The sequence below is a fragment of the Notechis scutatus genome, chromosome 2 (assembly GCF_049901735.1).
Source record: "Notechis scutatus isolate UNSWTSFEM ecotype Mainland chromosome 2, rNotScu1.2, whole genome shotgun sequence".
Taxonomy (NCBI): Eukaryota; Metazoa; Chordata; class Lepidosauria; order Squamata; family Elapidae; genus Notechis; species Notechis scutatus.
The window spans coordinates 111,634,811-111,652,330 of NC_142010.1; the positions used below are offsets into that span (position 1 = coordinate 111,634,811).

The window sequence follows — 17,520 nt, forward strand, 5'->3', positions numbered from 1 at the left end:
AAAAGTGCCCGGTGACCTCACCGAAGCACTTTTTCGTCAAAAGATGGCGGCCATGCCCCGGTGAGCTTTTTCGGCAGAAATGGCTTTCTACCCGAAAAGCTCATCGAGCTTTAGCGCACCATCTTTTTGATGAAAAGTGCTTCCGGTGAGCTTTCTACCCGGAAAAGCTCACCGGAAGCACTTTTTACCAAAAAGATGGCGGAGCCCAGCAACCAGCGGCCCGGTAAGACTTGTTCCGCTGGACCGGTACTGGTCCGCGGACCGGCGGTTGGGGACCCCTGCCATAGAGGCTAAAAAGCTGGGAGGACTATTGATGAGTTTCCAATTCCTAAAACTTATCCTAAACGTTTCTCTTTTTGCGGTTCTGCAATCTGGCCAATGAAAGTAATCAGTAATTTTGTGTACTTACTGTTTACACTTACTTTTCAAATTGTAGTTTATTCCTAGTAACCTCAATCTGGGCTGGTTTTGAACTGTGCCAATTCTCTCTGTCATATATTTTAGACTAGGAAACAGCAATTAAGTGTATATTGGATTTTTCAGTTGTAGCAACCACTGAGTTACCATCATTCAAGTCTGAGCCTAATTATGGTATAAATTAAAATATATTAAATATAGGGCATATACATCCATTGTATATTCTTCTTGTAGTTCAAAAGTTTTCCCCAAATTGATTTATTGAATTCATCTGTGATCATTTTCATCCAGGACCCCAGATGGCTTAGAGTAAACAGCAGGGTTTTATTAGATTGATCTAAAATCAAGCTGACCACTTTTTGGTCTGCTGGTGCTCATTGTTTATTTTTCAATCCACCCAGACAACTCCTAAAAGCTGGAATTGAGATCAACAGGCAGACAAAAACAGGCACTGCCTTGCATGAAGCTGCACTGTATGGCAAGACAGAAGTGGTGCGCCTACTGCTGCAGGTGAGATAAAGAAGCAGTTTGCACACAACAAAGCTGGGTTAGTGATAACCATGACCATCAGCAGACAGGCATAACAAGCTCTCCTGAGTAAACCAACACAGCATTTGGCAAATCGTATGAAGTATAATTCTTCCTCATGCAGATAAATCTTTTGTGCATATACCAGCTTACATATATAACTCCCTTTCCTACAGCTGCTGTATGAATGTATATATTCTAGGGTTTGGGGCCAGTGAGAGAAAAAATGATTGCCAATAATAGGGAACTTTTAAAAAAGTTCTGAAGTGTCAGAATCAATGTCTAACCAGTGTTTTCCAAGCAATACTGGAAATTGTCTAGTGAAGGTTAACCAATACTTATTCTTGGGTTTAGTTAAGTCAATGATGAAACTGTGAGGGTTCAATCAGAACACGGTTCCCTACCAGCAGAAAAGAATATCTTTAGCTCAGGTTGAACCATGAAATCCTTAGTGTACTATGAATTTGTCTTTTTACTTGCAGACATTTTATTACCTGACCAGGTAACATCAACCATGCACTGATGTTGTTACCTACTTGGGTAATGAAATGTCTGCAAGCAAACAAGCTCACAGAGCACCAAGGTTCCGTACCTCAAGAAAAAAAATTCCCTATATTGCAGAGACCCTCTTTCTATAGTCTTTTTCATCTTTCTCCTCATTCCATTTAATATTTTCTCTGCTAGGGGGGCATTGATGTCAACATTCGCAACACCTACAACCAGACAGCCTTGGATATTGTGAACCAGTTCACCACTTCACATGCCAGCAAGGACATCAAGCAGCTCCTACGAGGTGAGCAAGCTGAAAAACTAATCCCCATAGATCCTGAAGCGAGAAGGTTGCCTGCTGCGATCTAAATGCCCAACACGAAAGGATTTTGCTTGGAAGTCTCTTGGTGAGAGTGGGAGTGATGAAGACACGTGGGTTTTTCAGCCCCGCTGCTGACTCTGAATCTTAAGCTAAGTAAGAAAGTTGAGGGTGGAAAGAATATACTGGATGCTTGAAGAGTTTGCCAGTTGTGGGAAACAGGAGATATTACCTGTTTTGTAAGTAACAATATCATCTTCCTGTTCCTTGACATTTTTTAAGCTTCCTCTGTTTCCTTCTTTTTTTTTCTCCCTATTTATCACCTGTCATCAGAGGCGTCAGGAATCCTGAAGGTCCGTGCTTTAAAGGATTTCTGGAATCTCCACGATCCAACAGCTCTTAACATCCGTGCAGGAGATGTCATCACGGTGAGAAATTGATGGAAGTCATGTAAGATCTTACATGGCTAATCACTCTCCCCTGAAGCGTTCCCTCATCGCTCTCACTTAGTTATGGGTCTTCTTTTTTCGTGGAGGGGCTTCATTCTTATGCTGAGAAAAGGAACAAATACAACTTTGACTTGTCTTAAAAGATGGGGGAAAGTATTATTGTATTTGGATCTCACTTGGCAGTGTGTTTAAATGCCAACAAAAAAAAAGAAGAATGTACAAAAAGAACGGTTCATTAAATAATAGAGTTTGTAGTATAATATTTTGTGTGCGTGGCACAACTTTTGCAGAGGTACAAAGTGAAGAATCTCAGTTTTAGGTGCAGGTAACAAGCTTAGCTTTCATGTTTTTTTAAAGGAAATGTTTAGCCTTTAGACCAAGACAAGTTTGGTTTAATCCTAATGAAGCATTTCTTTAGTTTTGATTCCATTGTATTCTGTTTTTATCTACCTATCTTTCAAGTGTTAAGAATGCATAAATGAGGTAAAAATAAAATGAAAGAATCTCTCCCCTCTCCTCTCTCACACACACATCATTTTTTTTAATCCTTACAGTTCTAGACCACTATACAGATAGTCATCGACTTACGATCACAATTGAGCCCAACATTTCTGTTGTTAAGTGAGACAGTTATTTGTTCATTTGTTTGTTTGGAAATTTATATTGCCGCCTATTAGCACATGGCTTTTTTTTTTGCCACAGTTGTTAAGTGGGGATGACAGTTGTTAAGTTAGCGACATGATTGTTAAGTGAATCTGGCTTCCCCATTGATTTTGCTTGTCAGAAGGTCGCAAAACAGGAACACACATAACCCTGGGACATTACAACTATCCTAAAATACGAGTCAGTTGCCAAGCATCTGAATTTTGATCACGGGAATGCTGTAATGGTCATAAGTTTGAAAAATAATCATAAGTCAGTGGCGTTGTAACTTCAAACGGTCACTAAATGAACCATTGTAAGTAGAGGACTCCCTGCACTTTCTCTCCTTTTATAAATAGAGACAAACAGCAAGTTCATAGGAAAGGTTAGCTTTGAATCACAGCTGTTTCTCCCATGCTTATATCCGACACTATGCAACGTGAAACCCTTAGAAAATTTGGCTTACAGGAAGCGGGAGATTAGACTTCTTGCCTTTTCCGCCTGCTGATGGGAATTCTTTTCCTTTCTTTGGCCAGGTCCTGGAGCAGCATGCAGATGGGCGGTGGAAGGGCCATATCCACGATACTCAGAAGGGCACTGACCGAGTTGGCTACTTTCCTCCATCCATTGTAGAAGTAATCAGCAAGCGGACAGGTTGGCCTAGGGTTATAAAGGGAAGGTTTCATGAGAGTCCAATGATGTGACTGGTGGGTAGAGAAAAAGGCTGGAGACATTTTATGATTCCGTGTTCCAGGACATCCCTTTTATACTATTTTTTCATGGCTTCATCAATTCCTTTTGTTTAAAAAATAATAATAATCAAAGCTTCCTATTCCAATCATAGTTACTCATGGCAATACTTGCTCTGCCTTTAGTTGCTAATTGAAAGCCATAGTTGTTCAGAACAAGTTCAGCATACGCTTTGTATGAGGCTTACCTTCCCTCCCTTCCTTCTGACCCCCATTCCGTACCACTTTTCAACATGAAAAGGCTCATTTATGCCTTGGACAGAGTCACTTCATGTGAAATGGGTGGTCATATAAGTTTAATAACTAAATAAATGCATACATGCATACATATATACATACTAAATAAGGGGATAGAGAACTAGATATCTTCCAGATATTTAAGACTTCAATTTCCTGTATTTCCATGGGACCCTACAAACAAAGCTTATATTGTTAGTCATTCTGCTTCATATATTCCATTCGTACTTGTCCTGGATTTTTCATCCCTTTTACTTTTTTTTTAACATTGAGAGTCCAATAAAGTAAGAAAGTAGAAATAATTGCACAACAGTTTTGGACTGATAAAAGACACCCGTCAAAATCTCCCCCAAAAATGAAATATGGCATTATCCAGAGATAAATGCAAACTATCATTTATCAAAAGGAAACTTGCAGAGATGCAAATAGTCTTAAAGGTAATTTAGCTATTTGTCTCATTCCACTCGTGTTGTTTTAGACTGTTTTTAAATATCTAAGTGAAGTAAAATATTCATATTTTAAATTTGTTCCATGTTCTTAAGAAATGAAAGTTTGCAGACAATTATTAAAAAAATAAATGATATAAATTCTACTATTGTATTATTGCTTCTAATAGAAAAAAAATATTGGAGGTTTTAAATGCAAAACCCTGCAAAATCTCTTTATTTTCGTGAGGGGTGCATAGGTTTGTAGGAAAGGTGTGGCCAATGTTGGGGGGGAGAGGTGGTGAAGATTGGGGAGGGTGCACGAAAGTCACCCTCAGGGAGAGTACAGAAGGGGTGTGCAAGAGGCGCAGGGCAGGGCAGAAAGGGTGTGATACAGGCTGCTAAGGAGGGGTGAGGGGATGGCGTGCATCAGAAAGAGTGCATGGGGGGGATCAGAAAGTGTGTGCAGGAGTGCAGCACAGATCAAGAAAGATGCCCAAGAACTGTACAGGATGGGAAGGGTATGCAGAATGGTGGGGGGTGGGATATGTGTGTGTGGTGGGGTTGCAGTCGGGATCAGGGTGGGTATGTGAACATACGGGTTAGGGAGTGTGCACAAGAGGCATGGTGTGGGTCAAGGAGGGTACACAGAGGTGTGACTGGCCAGGAAAGGTATGTGGGGTGCGACATGGGTTGGGAAGGGTGCGCAAGAGCGCATGGCACAAGCCTGGGACGGTGTAGAGATTATAAGACTGGCTGGCACAGGAACAGGATGCCGGAGGAGGATGCACACAAGTGGGGGAGATTTTACCTCAACAACTTGCCCCAACCTTTCCTGCTGGCTTTCCCATTGACTGGCTGGGGGAAGTTCAGCAGGGAAGGTAGCAAAAGATACTCATGTGATCGCAGGGCACTGCAGCCAATCATAAGGGCAAACCATTTGCCTAGTGCCCGGATCACGATCCCATGATCACAGGAGTGCTGAGATGACCTGTATTCCAAGGACCTGTCATAGAACCACCCTTCGTTCAGCAGCACTGCAATTTTGCAGTCGCTGAACAAATGGCCCGTAGTCAAGGACTACCTGTGCAAGGGACCTGAGTCTGTCGTTAACATCCATTATTAGATGATGCTGCTGAAACTATTTGTAAAAGAAGCATTCTGGAAGCATCTAGGTAATGGATAAATAATCTACTTTAAACTTTTAGATGAACGTATGTATTCCGTGAGTACCAAAGTTGCCCTCTAAAACAGCCCCTGGGTCCATGCGGTGTAGTCCTGCACAGAGTGCCCCGCTGGGAAAGTTATTGGCCATGCAGACACCCAGTCCAACTGCCACTGCCTTACCTTTACATGCGCTCTGTTCTGACACGCATGTTTTGTCTCTACGTGCGGGCCTGACTCTTTCCCGCACGGTGTCCACACATCCGTGCCAGAGCCATGCAAAGGGACCGCAGGTTGCCACAGCCACCCCTCCTGGTGGGCTACAACTGCATACCGATGCCTCTCCGCCACAGGCACCCCTCAGCCTCCCTCCAGGTTGGGGCCACCTCACCCTGACTAGGACAGCTCCAGCACTTGAGAGCCCAGGTCAGGGGTACAGCTGGGCTGGGCTGGGCTGGGCAAGCCTTCCTAGCAGTCGGGCTGCCTGACTGCAGCATAGGAGAGCACAGGCCAGGGAGAAAAGCAGCAAGGAGAAGGGAGATGTCTGGTTTATGATACTTATCAATGGAGTATTTAGCTTTGGAGACATGTCCTCCCTCACGCATACCCACTTGTCCTCGACTGATTTATGCACGGGTGTACGTGTGCATGTGTAGCACTGTTGGGGCCTCTGTCTTTGTTCAAAAGGTGGAGAATGTGTGCCTCTGTGCTCCAAATATTGCCGAATGCTACCTTAGCCAATGGCAAGGGTTGCTGAGGGTTGCAGTTCAGCAACCGTTGCAGGAATACACTTTGCCCATTCTTGCACTACAACACTATGCTGCTACGTTTGTAGTAGACATCTGTGGACACTTCCAAGTCTACCTGGTAACCCCACCTAAAGGTATATTTGTTTGCTTCTTCTTCCTTTTATTTTAAAGGCAGTTTTAATCATCAGGGCAGAATTCTGATGGCTGTGCCACCCATGTCTACTACAGACATCTAATAGAATGTCACACTTTTCTCTCCTTCCATCTGCACGTGCAACTTTGGCATTCCTAGGCATCCCTTCAAAATCAGCAGAGCCAAGCATGTTTGCTCTACTTGCCTGCTTTGTTCGTTATTGCGTATTCCCTCAAATAACCTGGTATGGTGGATTTGTAGTCCAAATCAGAATAAGTGCAGGCTGATGTAAGGAAAGTGTCACATAACTACATTCCTTCATTGCTTGCCAACTAATCTCTTCCCGAAAACTGGCATTTCTAATTCTAATTAGAAACTGGGGTTTTAATGTTGTGCTTCGTGACAAAGCCTGCAGGGCTATGGAACTGGCTACTACCAATTGCTTTTTTTTTCACCTAACATTTTCTTTCTTATGGAAGAAAAGCCTTGTCTCCCTCCTTTTGCTCTCTACAAAATGCCATTTGAAATTTCTCCCCTCCTGTCCAGCAGGTGATCGAAACAGTGTGGGCAGCGAAGGCAGTATTGGCAGTATCCGAAGTGCTGGTAGCGGCCAAAGTACTGAGGGCACCAATGGACAATTCATGGGAATCCTCATTGAGAATGTAAAAGTAAGGAAATCGTATTTTTTTGTGCAATGGCATGAGAATCTTTTATTCTGTGGTCTTCAGTTCATATTCCCCCAATACCAGTGCTTATCTGTCTGAAGTTGATTTCAAAGGGATAAGATTCATCAGATTCACGAGCAGAAAGCATCCAACACAGCAGAGGCATAACAGAATTCGAAGACATTGAAGCCAAATCCCAAGGAAAGGCCTTGACAGTTTTAAGAATGGAATTTATGGTGATCTTCACTGATTGCCATAGTTCCAGCAACCTTTTAGGGAATGATTATAGGCCATCAGGAGAGCTGCTTCCGGGCCCTGATATTAGCAGGGCCCTGGGGACCAGGTCATGACATTGCGATCATGTATTTCCACCCAGGTGAAAGCCATTCTCATATCTCACTTGGGGCTTTTGCTCAAGTTGTATGGGTAATGAGCAAGGTGGTTACGACAAAAAACTAAAAAGAAATCAATTGTGAGAGATAATGTGATTTTTATGGCCAAGCTAGATGAGATGTAGGAGTATTTTCCCATTTAACAAAAAAAATTGAGCTGCAGTTTTCTTTTAGATCTTTGCCGGACAATAAGAGCTCTGAGTTTGATTTAAGCACTGTTGAGTGAGAGAGCTGTTGAGTGTAGCTCTTTCCCTAGAGGCTGTATTTCTGTTCAGGTTCCAGGTCCTTCTCAATCAGATTACGCCCCACTAAGGAAAATATAATAACACTTGTTACTGTGTCTGACTGCCTGTAACTGTGAGTTGCTGTTACTGTGTGCTGCTGCGACTAACTGTGTCTTACTGTGACTAACTGTGATTACTGACTGTGAGTGCCTGTGACTGAACTGTTATTGTTTGCTACTGTTTGCTGATTTACTGCGTAAGTCTACTGAATATCCAGCGTTTGTTTCTCTGGAGAGTGAAACCGGAGGAGGAGAAGATATCTTTATCGGCTGATAAAGATATTGCAAGGACTCTTAACTTGGACTATACTAGTGAGTCTTACTGGATGGAAATACTGTGAATGACTTAATGGACTGAATGACAATGCTTAAACTCTAACTGGATTAAAAACTATTTAAACTACAAACAGTGTTTGTGTTCAGTGTGTGTATACTCTGGGGCCCTTCCGCTCTCCTTTGGCTTCTTGGTTTGACTACTGCTGCAATACTCTTCTAGGGGTTAATCCTCAAACCCTAACATTGGTTATGGGCCCAGCAGCATAGTCTAACTAACCAGGATATAGCAGAGAGAGTTGGTGTGAGTTGCACATTACTGTAAAAACAAACTGTTTTAATTAGTTTAAAATAGTCAAAATATCTGAAGAGTAATGGCACAAGTAAATTTGTCACAACTGTCCATGATATCCAGGCTGGATGGAACAAACTATGTTTCATGGTCAATGAAATGTAGTTTACTTCTACGCAGAGAAGGTTTGTGGGACATTATAGCAAACCCACCAGATGTGAGTAGATGGGATCCTGCTAATGATGATGATAAAGAAAAGTTACAAGACTTTAAACAGAAAAATGAGCAGGCTTTTATGCATCATAGGACTGACTCTCTGTGATCAGCAGCTTGTCCATATTCGTGGAGAAGAAAATGCTGCAAACTGCTGGGAGAACCTCAGGAAGATTTATGTTCGGGACAGTGTAGGAGCACATATAAATCTTACACGGAAGCTTTTTCGAACGCATCTTCAGAGGAATGGAGATATGTTAGTTCATTTAAACTGTATGAAGAGCATTTTTCAAGAATTGCAAGAAAAAGAGCTTATATTTAATGAACTGCAACAAGTCTACATAATATTATCTTCATTAGATCAAAGCTATGATGACTATGTGACTTCGTTGGAAGTATTGCTAAAAGAAAGCCTCTCATTAACCGAGATTACAGGCAGGCTACTAGAAGAAGCCAGAAGAAGGTGTGAGCGTGATGAGCTGAGAGAAGATAAGAAAGAAGAGAAATTATCTTCAAAGCTTGAAAGAAACCAGCAAAGCAAAGTAAAGCACCTGGAAGAAGAGAATTTATCTTCGACAGCATACACAATTAAAAAGTGTTTTAATTGTGGAGGCAGAGGACATTTGGCAAGGTTCTGCAAAAAGAGAAAAAGCCAGAATGTAAAAAAGCCAAAGAAAGCATTTGAACTAGCCATGTTTACCAACTCTGATGTGAAGAATAATTTATGGGTGGTTGACAGTGGCGCATCCCACTGCATCACAAGAGATAAGACAAAATTTAAAAAATGTCTACAAGTTCTCAACATATATCTCTTGCTAATGGCTGGAACCTGAAAGCGAAAGGTCAAGGTTTTGCACGTTGTCCGTACATAAACCAGGATATAAAAATGTTGTATGTACCGCAACTAAAGTTTAATTTGCTTTCAGTAAGGGTATTAGATAAATTAGGTTATGTAATTACTTTTAAGGATAATAATTGCATAATTGAAAAAGATAACAAAAGGGTAACTGCAGCTTTAAATGGAACATTATATGTCTTAGATAATAGTAAGAAAGGGGAGGCTCAAACTGTATTTAATAATATAAAGCCTCATGATGAATGTATCCATTTATTGCATAGGCGTTTGGGGCATGTAAATTTTAAAATGCTAAAACGTACAGTTGAGTTATCTGAAGGAATAAGGTTAAAACCTTGTGATAAATATTTACGTTGTAATGTTTGCTGTGAAGATAAGAGCAAGGTATTGCCTGCAAATAGGCTAAATGGTTTCAAAACAAAAGAACCTTTAGAAGTAGTATTTGCAGACATAATAGGTCCAAAGAAACCCAGTATGGGGGTGCTAGATATATACTGAGCATTATGGATCATTATTCTAGATATGGGTTTTGCTATTTAATGAAAAGCAAAACTGAAACATATCAACATTTTTCAATTGGCTTAGGTTTGCTGAAAGAAAGTCTAAACGTCAACTGATAACCCTGGTGACAGATAATGGCACGGAATTTGTTAATAACAAATTCCAGAACAGACTTAAGATATCTGGAATAGAGCATAAGAAGTCTGCTCCATACAGGCCAGAACATAATGCTTTTATTGAAAGAAGAGGCCAAACACTACAGGCAATGGTTAGAACAATGTTAAATGATTCTGGGTTACCTGATTCTTTGTGGGGGAGGCTACAATGTGTGCTAATAACATATTGAACAACGTTGTTAATACAACAACAGGTGAAATACCATTTACCAGATGGCATGGCAGGAAACCTGATCTAAGTTACCTGCACACATTTGGTGCACCAGCATGGGTGCATATTCCTGCACAACTCAGAAAAAAAGGGCAACATAGAGCTAAAAGATTTTTCTTTGTTGGTTATCAGGCAAACCATAGGGCATATAGATTTTGGGAGAAAGGCACATCTAAAGTGTTATGTAGTGCTAGTGCCCAATTTCTAGAACATGAAGGATGGGAGAAATTAGAACAGGATGCCAATAAAGATGTAATTATTGAATCCTATAGAAATCCCATTAGTTATCCCTGTAACTTTAAAAATAAAGTAAAGACAAAAATACAGGATGAGATAGTGCCCATAAAGGAAGAAACAGATTCAATAGCTGAACAGGATGAGGAAGATGAACAGGTAGTAGTTCAACAAAGTCCTCCTGTAAGCCCTGTAATTCCCAGAAGAACTACACGTATATCTAGACCGCCTGATAGGTACCAGGCTAACACAGTGTGCCAGATTAATCAAGTTCCTAATTCTGTAGAAGAAATTAAAAAGTATCCTAATAAGGAAAAAGAAAAATGGTATGCAGCAATGAATAAGGAACTGAATTCATTAAAGTGATATGAAGGTGTATGAAAATGCCAAATTACCTGTAGGAAAGAAATCCATTGGCTGCAAATGGATATTTAAGGTAAAAACAGATAAAGATGGTAATTTAATCCATAAGGCAAGGTTAGTAGCCCAAGGTTTTAGGCAGAATGCCAATGACTACGATGAGGTGTTTGCACCTAGTCTTAAGGCAGCAACCTTGAGGGCAGCTTTAGTGTGGGCAGCTAGTAAAAACTATATAGTTAACCATTTAGATGTGGAAACTGCTTACTTGCACGCCCCATTAAAACATATTATTTATATGAAAAACCTGTTGGTATTAAAAGTGAAAATAAGAATAATAATGATTGTTGGTTGTTAAAGAAAAGTCTCTATGGTCTAAAACAATCAGGCTATGAATGGAACCAGTATATTGTAAAGGTACTAGACAATATAGGATTTAAAGCTGGTTTAGCCGATCCATGTCTGTTTAAAAGGGAGACAAATGGGAAAGTATCATTATTATTACTATTCACAGATGATATTGCATTGATAACTGAAACTAATGATGAAGCAAATAAAATAATAGCATCATTAGGAAAGAGAATAAAGATCAAGCAATTAGGGAGATAAAGAAGTATCTCGGTTTGAATATAAAGAAAACACGGAAAGGTTTTAAGATATCTCAGGAAGATAAGATAAGCAAATTACTAAATGATTACAAGATGGAGCTTTGTAAGCCGGCTAAGACTCCAATGAGTCAGGAGTTTAGCAACACTGATGTACAAAGTCCTGAGTTTGATAAGGTGATTTATCAATCTTTAATTGGTAGTTTAAGTTATATTAGTAATTGGTCTAGACCAGATATATCGTACTGTGTGAATCAGTTGGCTAGATTCAATTCTGCACCATGTGAAAGACACTGGATAGCAGCTAAGAGGATATTAAGATATCTTAAAAGACAATGAATTATTCATTGTATTTAGAACCAAAGGGTGATTTAATTTTGAGTGCTTATGCAGATGCTAGCTTTGCATCAGAAAGAGACACTAGAAAGTCGACTTCAGGAACAGCCATAATGCTGGGTAAGACATTAATAGGCTGGAAGTCAATTAGACAACAGCATATAAGTTTGTCTACTATGGAGGCAGAATTCTCCTGTTTATCATTGTTATGTACAGAGTTAATAATGTATAAACAAATGTTAATTGATATAGGTATAACTGTAGATTATCCTATAATTATACATGAAGATAATCAGGCAGCAATTCAAATGGCCACAAATATTGGAGTAAAAACAAGGAGCAAGCATACAGATCTAAGATACCTAAACGTGAGACAATCTGTAAGAAGTAAGATGATTCAGCTAGAGTACTGTATGTCGGAGGACAATTTAGCTGATAATTTTACTAAAGCCCAAGGTGCCAGTAAGCACCAGGAGAGTTGTGAAAAATATGGGATAAGATTGTAAAGGTATTATATATTTATTTCACCCAAAAGGGGAGTATGTTAGGTATAACATTGATACCAAATATGGTTTGGGTGAATAAATATATAAAACTTAGATATCATGGTTTAAGTGCTTATCACTTTAAGCACAATGCAGCAGGCAATTAGCCGATTAAGGGTGCGGTTAGAAGTTACAATATAAGGAAGCATTAGAAGCTGGCTGTTACTGTGTCTGACTGCCTGTAACTGTGAGTTGCTGTTACTGTGTGCTGCTGCGACTAACTGTGTCTTACTGTGACTAACTGTGATTACTGACTGTGAGTGCCTGTGACTGAACTGTTATTGTTTGCTACTGTTTGCTGATTTACTGCGTAAGTCTACTGAATATCCAGCGTTTGTTTCTCTGGAGAGTGAAACCGGAGGAGGAGAAGATATCTTTATCGGCTGATAAAGATATTGCAAGGACTCTTAACTTGGACTATACTAGTGAGTCTTACTGGATGGAAATACTGTGAATGACTTAATGGACTGAATGACAATGCTTAAACTCTAACTGGATTAAAAACTATTTAAACTACAAACAGTGTTTGTGTTCAGTGTGTGTATACTCTGGGGCCCTTCCGCTCTCCTTTGGCTTCTTGGTTTGACTACTGCTGCAATACTCTTCTAGGGGTTAATCCTCAAACCCTAACAGTATTATGTTGGTTCTCTTCTTCAGATAGCAATTGCCTGAATATATCAGAAAGCGTCTGGTTGGGGAAGGATGTTCTTCTTTGTTATTTAGAGATGTAACTGGGTGTTCTGTGACAGCCAGGACAGGGCCACTGTATCTGAAAAAATTCCCAAGAAATAACCGTGCGAACCCCTTTACATAAAGCAGTGTTGTGTTTTGTTCTGATGTAACAAACTGGGTATGAGGAGACAGCAGTCTTGGTCTTTGGAGATGAATGGGTGAAGGTTTGCATTCCAATTCCCTTTCTTTTCCCACCTGGGCTTTGAAAATGAAATAGAGTTACCATAGATCAGTGTTGCTGATCTACAGGGGAGAAAATAAAAGAACAGCTAATTCATTGCCCAGTTGTAAGTATGACTTTGCTGATGCTGTACGAGGGGTGTGTGTGTGGGAAATCCTGTGTCTGGCAAACTGATGACTGACTGATCTCTTCACTCTTGTGTTTGCAGCCACTTTTGCCTGGTGGGGAGGATCTGCAGCAACATGTCCTGAGTTCAAATTCCCACAATGGTCAGACCAGCTCCTTAGGTAAGTGGAGACATTGTCATCTTGAGACAAGAGGAATAGATGTCACAGAGGTGGAAAGGACAAACAGAGCCTCTTTCTTAATGGCAACAAATACAAGCTTTGCATGAGGTGAAGGTTCAGCTGGTTGGCATGCTTGCATGTCATGCTATTAATTCCTAAACAGAATAGCAGAGTTATTGAAGGTCTTTTAGTCCAACCCCCTGGTCAGGCAAGAAACCCTGTACCATTTCAGACAAATGGTTGTTGAATCTTTTCTTTAAAACTTCCAGTGTTGGAGCATTCACAACTTCTGGAGGCAAGTGGTTCCACTGGTTAATTGTTCTCACTGTCAGGAAATTTCTGCTTAGTTCTAGGTTGCTTCTCTCCTTCATTAGTTTCCATCCATTGCTTCTTGTCCTGCCTTCAGGTGCTTTGGAGAATATGTCTACTATGTAGTCTTAGAGCAAGGCTCTTGCTATCTGCCCTGCAGTGTCAAATGCTGCTTTTATACAACAGCTTTTCCCAGCTTGATAACCTCTAAATGAGTTGGATTACAACTCCCAGATTTCCCATTGGCCATATTGGCTGGAAACTATGACAGGAGAAGCCCCAGACTTCTGAAAGGTATGGTGCAGAAGGCTGCTCCATATGTCCATGAAAATCTATACCTGAAAGTCTTTGGTATGCGCCATGAAAAATTGAAATTCAAGAGCATGTGAGAATTGACTTTAAAACAATAAATTGCTTAAAATGAAATTGAATATACTGTTTGATTGTACTCCCCTACTCCCCCCCAAGAAGCTGCTGGTAGCTTTTGAGAAAATAACGGTTTTTAAATAAAAAAAATTTCAGGACAGAAATGTAAATAAAGTGTACATTCCCTATTGGTGAATTCCATGGGTGTAAATGCAGAAAGTGCCACCATCACAGTGTAAGGATTTCTAATTCTCTTTCGTTCCCTATTAAAACAAATGGGCCTTTTTGCATGACTGTGTCCTGAATTCATTCTTCCAAGGCTCCATTGCCTGCTCTGATTTTTGCTTTGATTCTTTGCAGGGACACAAATGCATCAGAATTTTTCCAATGACAGGATCTTCTCCCACCAATATCTACGCCCAGAGCAGCTCCTGGAAGGGAAGGTATTGAAAGTTCTTTGTTCAAAGAACAGACAACCCTTAAAAATGTTGATATCAGGGGTTCCTCAAGATTTTTTTAAAAAATCACCTGGTGCCACTCCTGCCTGGAATTAGAAAATGGACAGAAGAATTGAAAGGATGCAGGGGAGTAATACGGTAGTGCAAGGTAGAGGAGCAAGAAATGCAATGCTGGGGCTGCAAGTATGTTAAGACTACTGTGTGTTTCATCTTTTCTGGAGTTGTGTTGGCAAAGTGGCATGCTGTATTAATGGATCTAGTATGTCTAGAAACCTTCCCAGGCAAGATCTCTTTTTATGGTATTGCTAACAGAATAGAGAGAGTAGAACGCCAAGGAAAGCAGAAGTTTCTATGGCTACTATAAAGAGTTGTGCAAGGCCAGAGATCGCTCTTCCCAAGAAAGTGTTGCTAATAACATTTATATTGAGTGCAGCGGTAAACAAAGGAATTACATAATAAAATTACTCCTTAGATTTGCTGAGATCTTTCCAAGAAACCATATTATTAATAGCTGGAAATAAATCAGTAAATTTGAAACTATTAAAATTGCACTTTCTGTACTCTGGTCTTGATTTGGAAAGTGCACATGAAGACCATTTACAAGGGCTTTCCAAAGAATAACAATTAGTTCATATCTTTTCACTTTATCAAGAGAAAATTATATTACACCCATTAAATAAGTGCATGCCAAGCATGCCGATGCACATTAAATCCAAGCTGGCACAAGTGCTGAAAATCTGCTACTTTCAAATAGACGCCCTGCCCGGAGCTTAATGAGTGGCCCATCACTCAGAAAAAGTGGGGCTTAAATTACAGCCAAAATAGGTAATCTAATGTCAACTAAAACTCCTATCATCCCCACCCATTTGGTAAATTGGAGATATGTGACCTAATGCCCTGCTGCTTGACTGTTCTTGTTTTTTTTTATACACGTAGTCAAGCACACTATTAATGTTTTGGTAGAATAACCAAAGGACAATACAAATGTAAGGATCATTGTGGTCTTTTCCAAAGGGGACTTTTCTTTCTTCCTTTTTTTGTAGGATGCTGCAGCTATTTACAATTGGCTAAGTGAATTCCAGCTGGAGTGTTATACAGCCAACTTCCTGAATGCAGGTTATGATGTGCCAACAATCAGCCGCATGACTCCAGAGGTAAAAAGAAATTAAAAAATTAGAAGACCAGGCAAAGGTGGGAAAGTGTCTTTTAGTTTCTCCACACAATTATCATTTTGGGTGTATAAGAATCTGTCCATTTTCCCAAAAGAGATACTGCTGCACACATGTTGAATAGATGCGCAGCTCTCTATTGTAGATTATATTAAATGCATTTGGTTTGTGATAGATATATACCTGGGCTCTTTGTTCCAGGATCTCACAGCAATTGGGGTGACTAAACCAGGCCACAGGAAGAAAATTTCGACAGAGATTGGACAGCTCAGCATTGCTGACTGGCTCCCAAATTACATTCCTGTGAGTATGGCAACTAACCGAGATCTACAAGAAGCCCGTGATCAACTATTTCCTATCTGAAAGCATACACTCCCAGCCTCCACCCCACCCCCAAAAATGCTATAGAGTGTCTGTGAGGCATATTGTAATCTAATAATTATTTAACGTCACCATATCGTTAACCATCTTCTGCATAAAATGAAGTTGCCTCTGCAACATTTTTCTATTCCCACTCTTTTCGCCAGGGTATTGCATCCTTTTCATGGAGATATCATAGAGTATTTGCAAAGGCAAACTCAATAAGCTGCACTCTCCATTTAGCTTCCTAACTCTCCAAAGTTGTACAGGCTTGAAGAAAAACAGAGTGATTTCTAATGAAACTCAGTGTGATTGTATTATTTTCTAGGATGACTTGATGGAATGGTTGAGTGCTATTGGTCTACCACAGTACCACAAAAAGTTGGTGAGCAACGGTTATGACTCCATCAACATTGTGACCGATCTGACTTGGGAGGATTTGCAAGAGATTGGCATCAACAAGCTTGGTGAGAGGAAATCAAAAGCCAGAGGCAAAACCACTGGGGGTTTGGGAATTTTTGATTGTATGTAACTAACAAGACTGTTCCTGTAAGGGTGGGGAAATTGGATCCATAACATAGTATTCACTACACCTCAGCTTGATCGTGTTTCAGTGATTCATCTCTCAGAACTTTTTAATTCACTTGGAATGGAAAATCTAGCCAGTCTGTATCGTTGGCTATCCATTAGAATTTAGAAGAGTATTATGGTGACTGTGGTACGTACAGGCAAGGATAAGAACCTTAGAAAATTTGTTAGCAATTAAAAATAGCAACAGTACTTAGACTTATATACCGCTCCATAGTGCTTTACAGCATTCTCTGAGCAGTTTACACATGTCAGCCTATTGCCTCCAAAAAACTGGGTCCTCATTTTACTGACCTTGGAAAGATGGAAGGCTGAGTCAACCTTGAACTGATCAGGATCAAACTCCTGGCTGTGGGCAGAGATAGCCTGCAATACTGCATTCTAATCACTGCACTACCAGTACTCCCAGGCTTTGGTAACTAACTTGGCATGAAGAGAGTTGAAATCTAAAGTATCTTGATGGTGTCTGTTTACTTGCTTTTGGCCTAAAGTGAATCCATGAATGATAGTCATAGTTAATAAGCAACTAAGCATAATGCAGAACCTCACAAAAGCTTTTACACTCCAAAGCCTTATTTGATTTAAACTTGCTCCTGAGATTCCATGGAATCCTAAGAAAGTATTTCCTTATTCTGATAGATCGACAGTTTCCACAAATTTTGTTGGCTGACTCCAGTTCACTCTGTGATATGTAGCCGTGAGAGAACATTGGACCTAGGCCAGGATGCAGTCTTCATTTTTGCACAGTGACAGACTCGGCAAAGCTTGCCAAGGACAGTCCCAAAAAGGAAGCAGCCTCCTAGACTGTATCCACAGTTCTGTTCTGTGCA

The 17,520-nt window shown here is 40.3% G+C and overlaps 1 protein-coding gene across 6 annotated transcripts in view; it reads left to right on the top strand.

Annotated features, from left to right (window-relative positions):
* Nucleotides 1-17,520, top strand: part of CASKIN2 (CASK interacting protein 2) — a 109,175-nt gene that overhangs the window by 78,146 nt on the left and 13,509 nt on the right. For 2 of the 6 annotated variants that reach the window (XM_026667428.2, XM_087955815.1), the window contains 10 exons: nt 819-927; nt 1,630-1,738; nt 2,087-2,181; nt 3,381-3,498; nt 6,848-6,969; nt 13,362-13,440; nt 14,476-14,558; nt 15,617-15,727; nt 15,944-16,045; nt 16,431-16,569. In XM_026667428.2, coding sequence (XP_026523213.2) covers nt 819-927; nt 1,630-1,738; nt 2,087-2,181; nt 3,381-3,498; nt 6,848-6,969; nt 13,362-13,440; nt 14,476-14,558; nt 15,617-15,727; nt 15,944-16,045; nt 16,431-16,569 — 1,067 coding nt within the window. Of the gene's footprint in view, nt 1-818; nt 928-1,629; nt 1,739-2,086; nt 2,182-3,380; nt 3,499-5,647; nt 5,846-6,847; nt 6,970-13,361; nt 13,441-14,475; nt 14,559-15,616; nt 15,728-15,943; nt 16,046-16,430; nt 16,570-17,520 lie in introns of all 6 variants that reach the window. The other 4 variants (XM_087955816.1, XM_087955813.1, XM_026667429.2 and 1 more) reach the window with 4 other exon arrangements.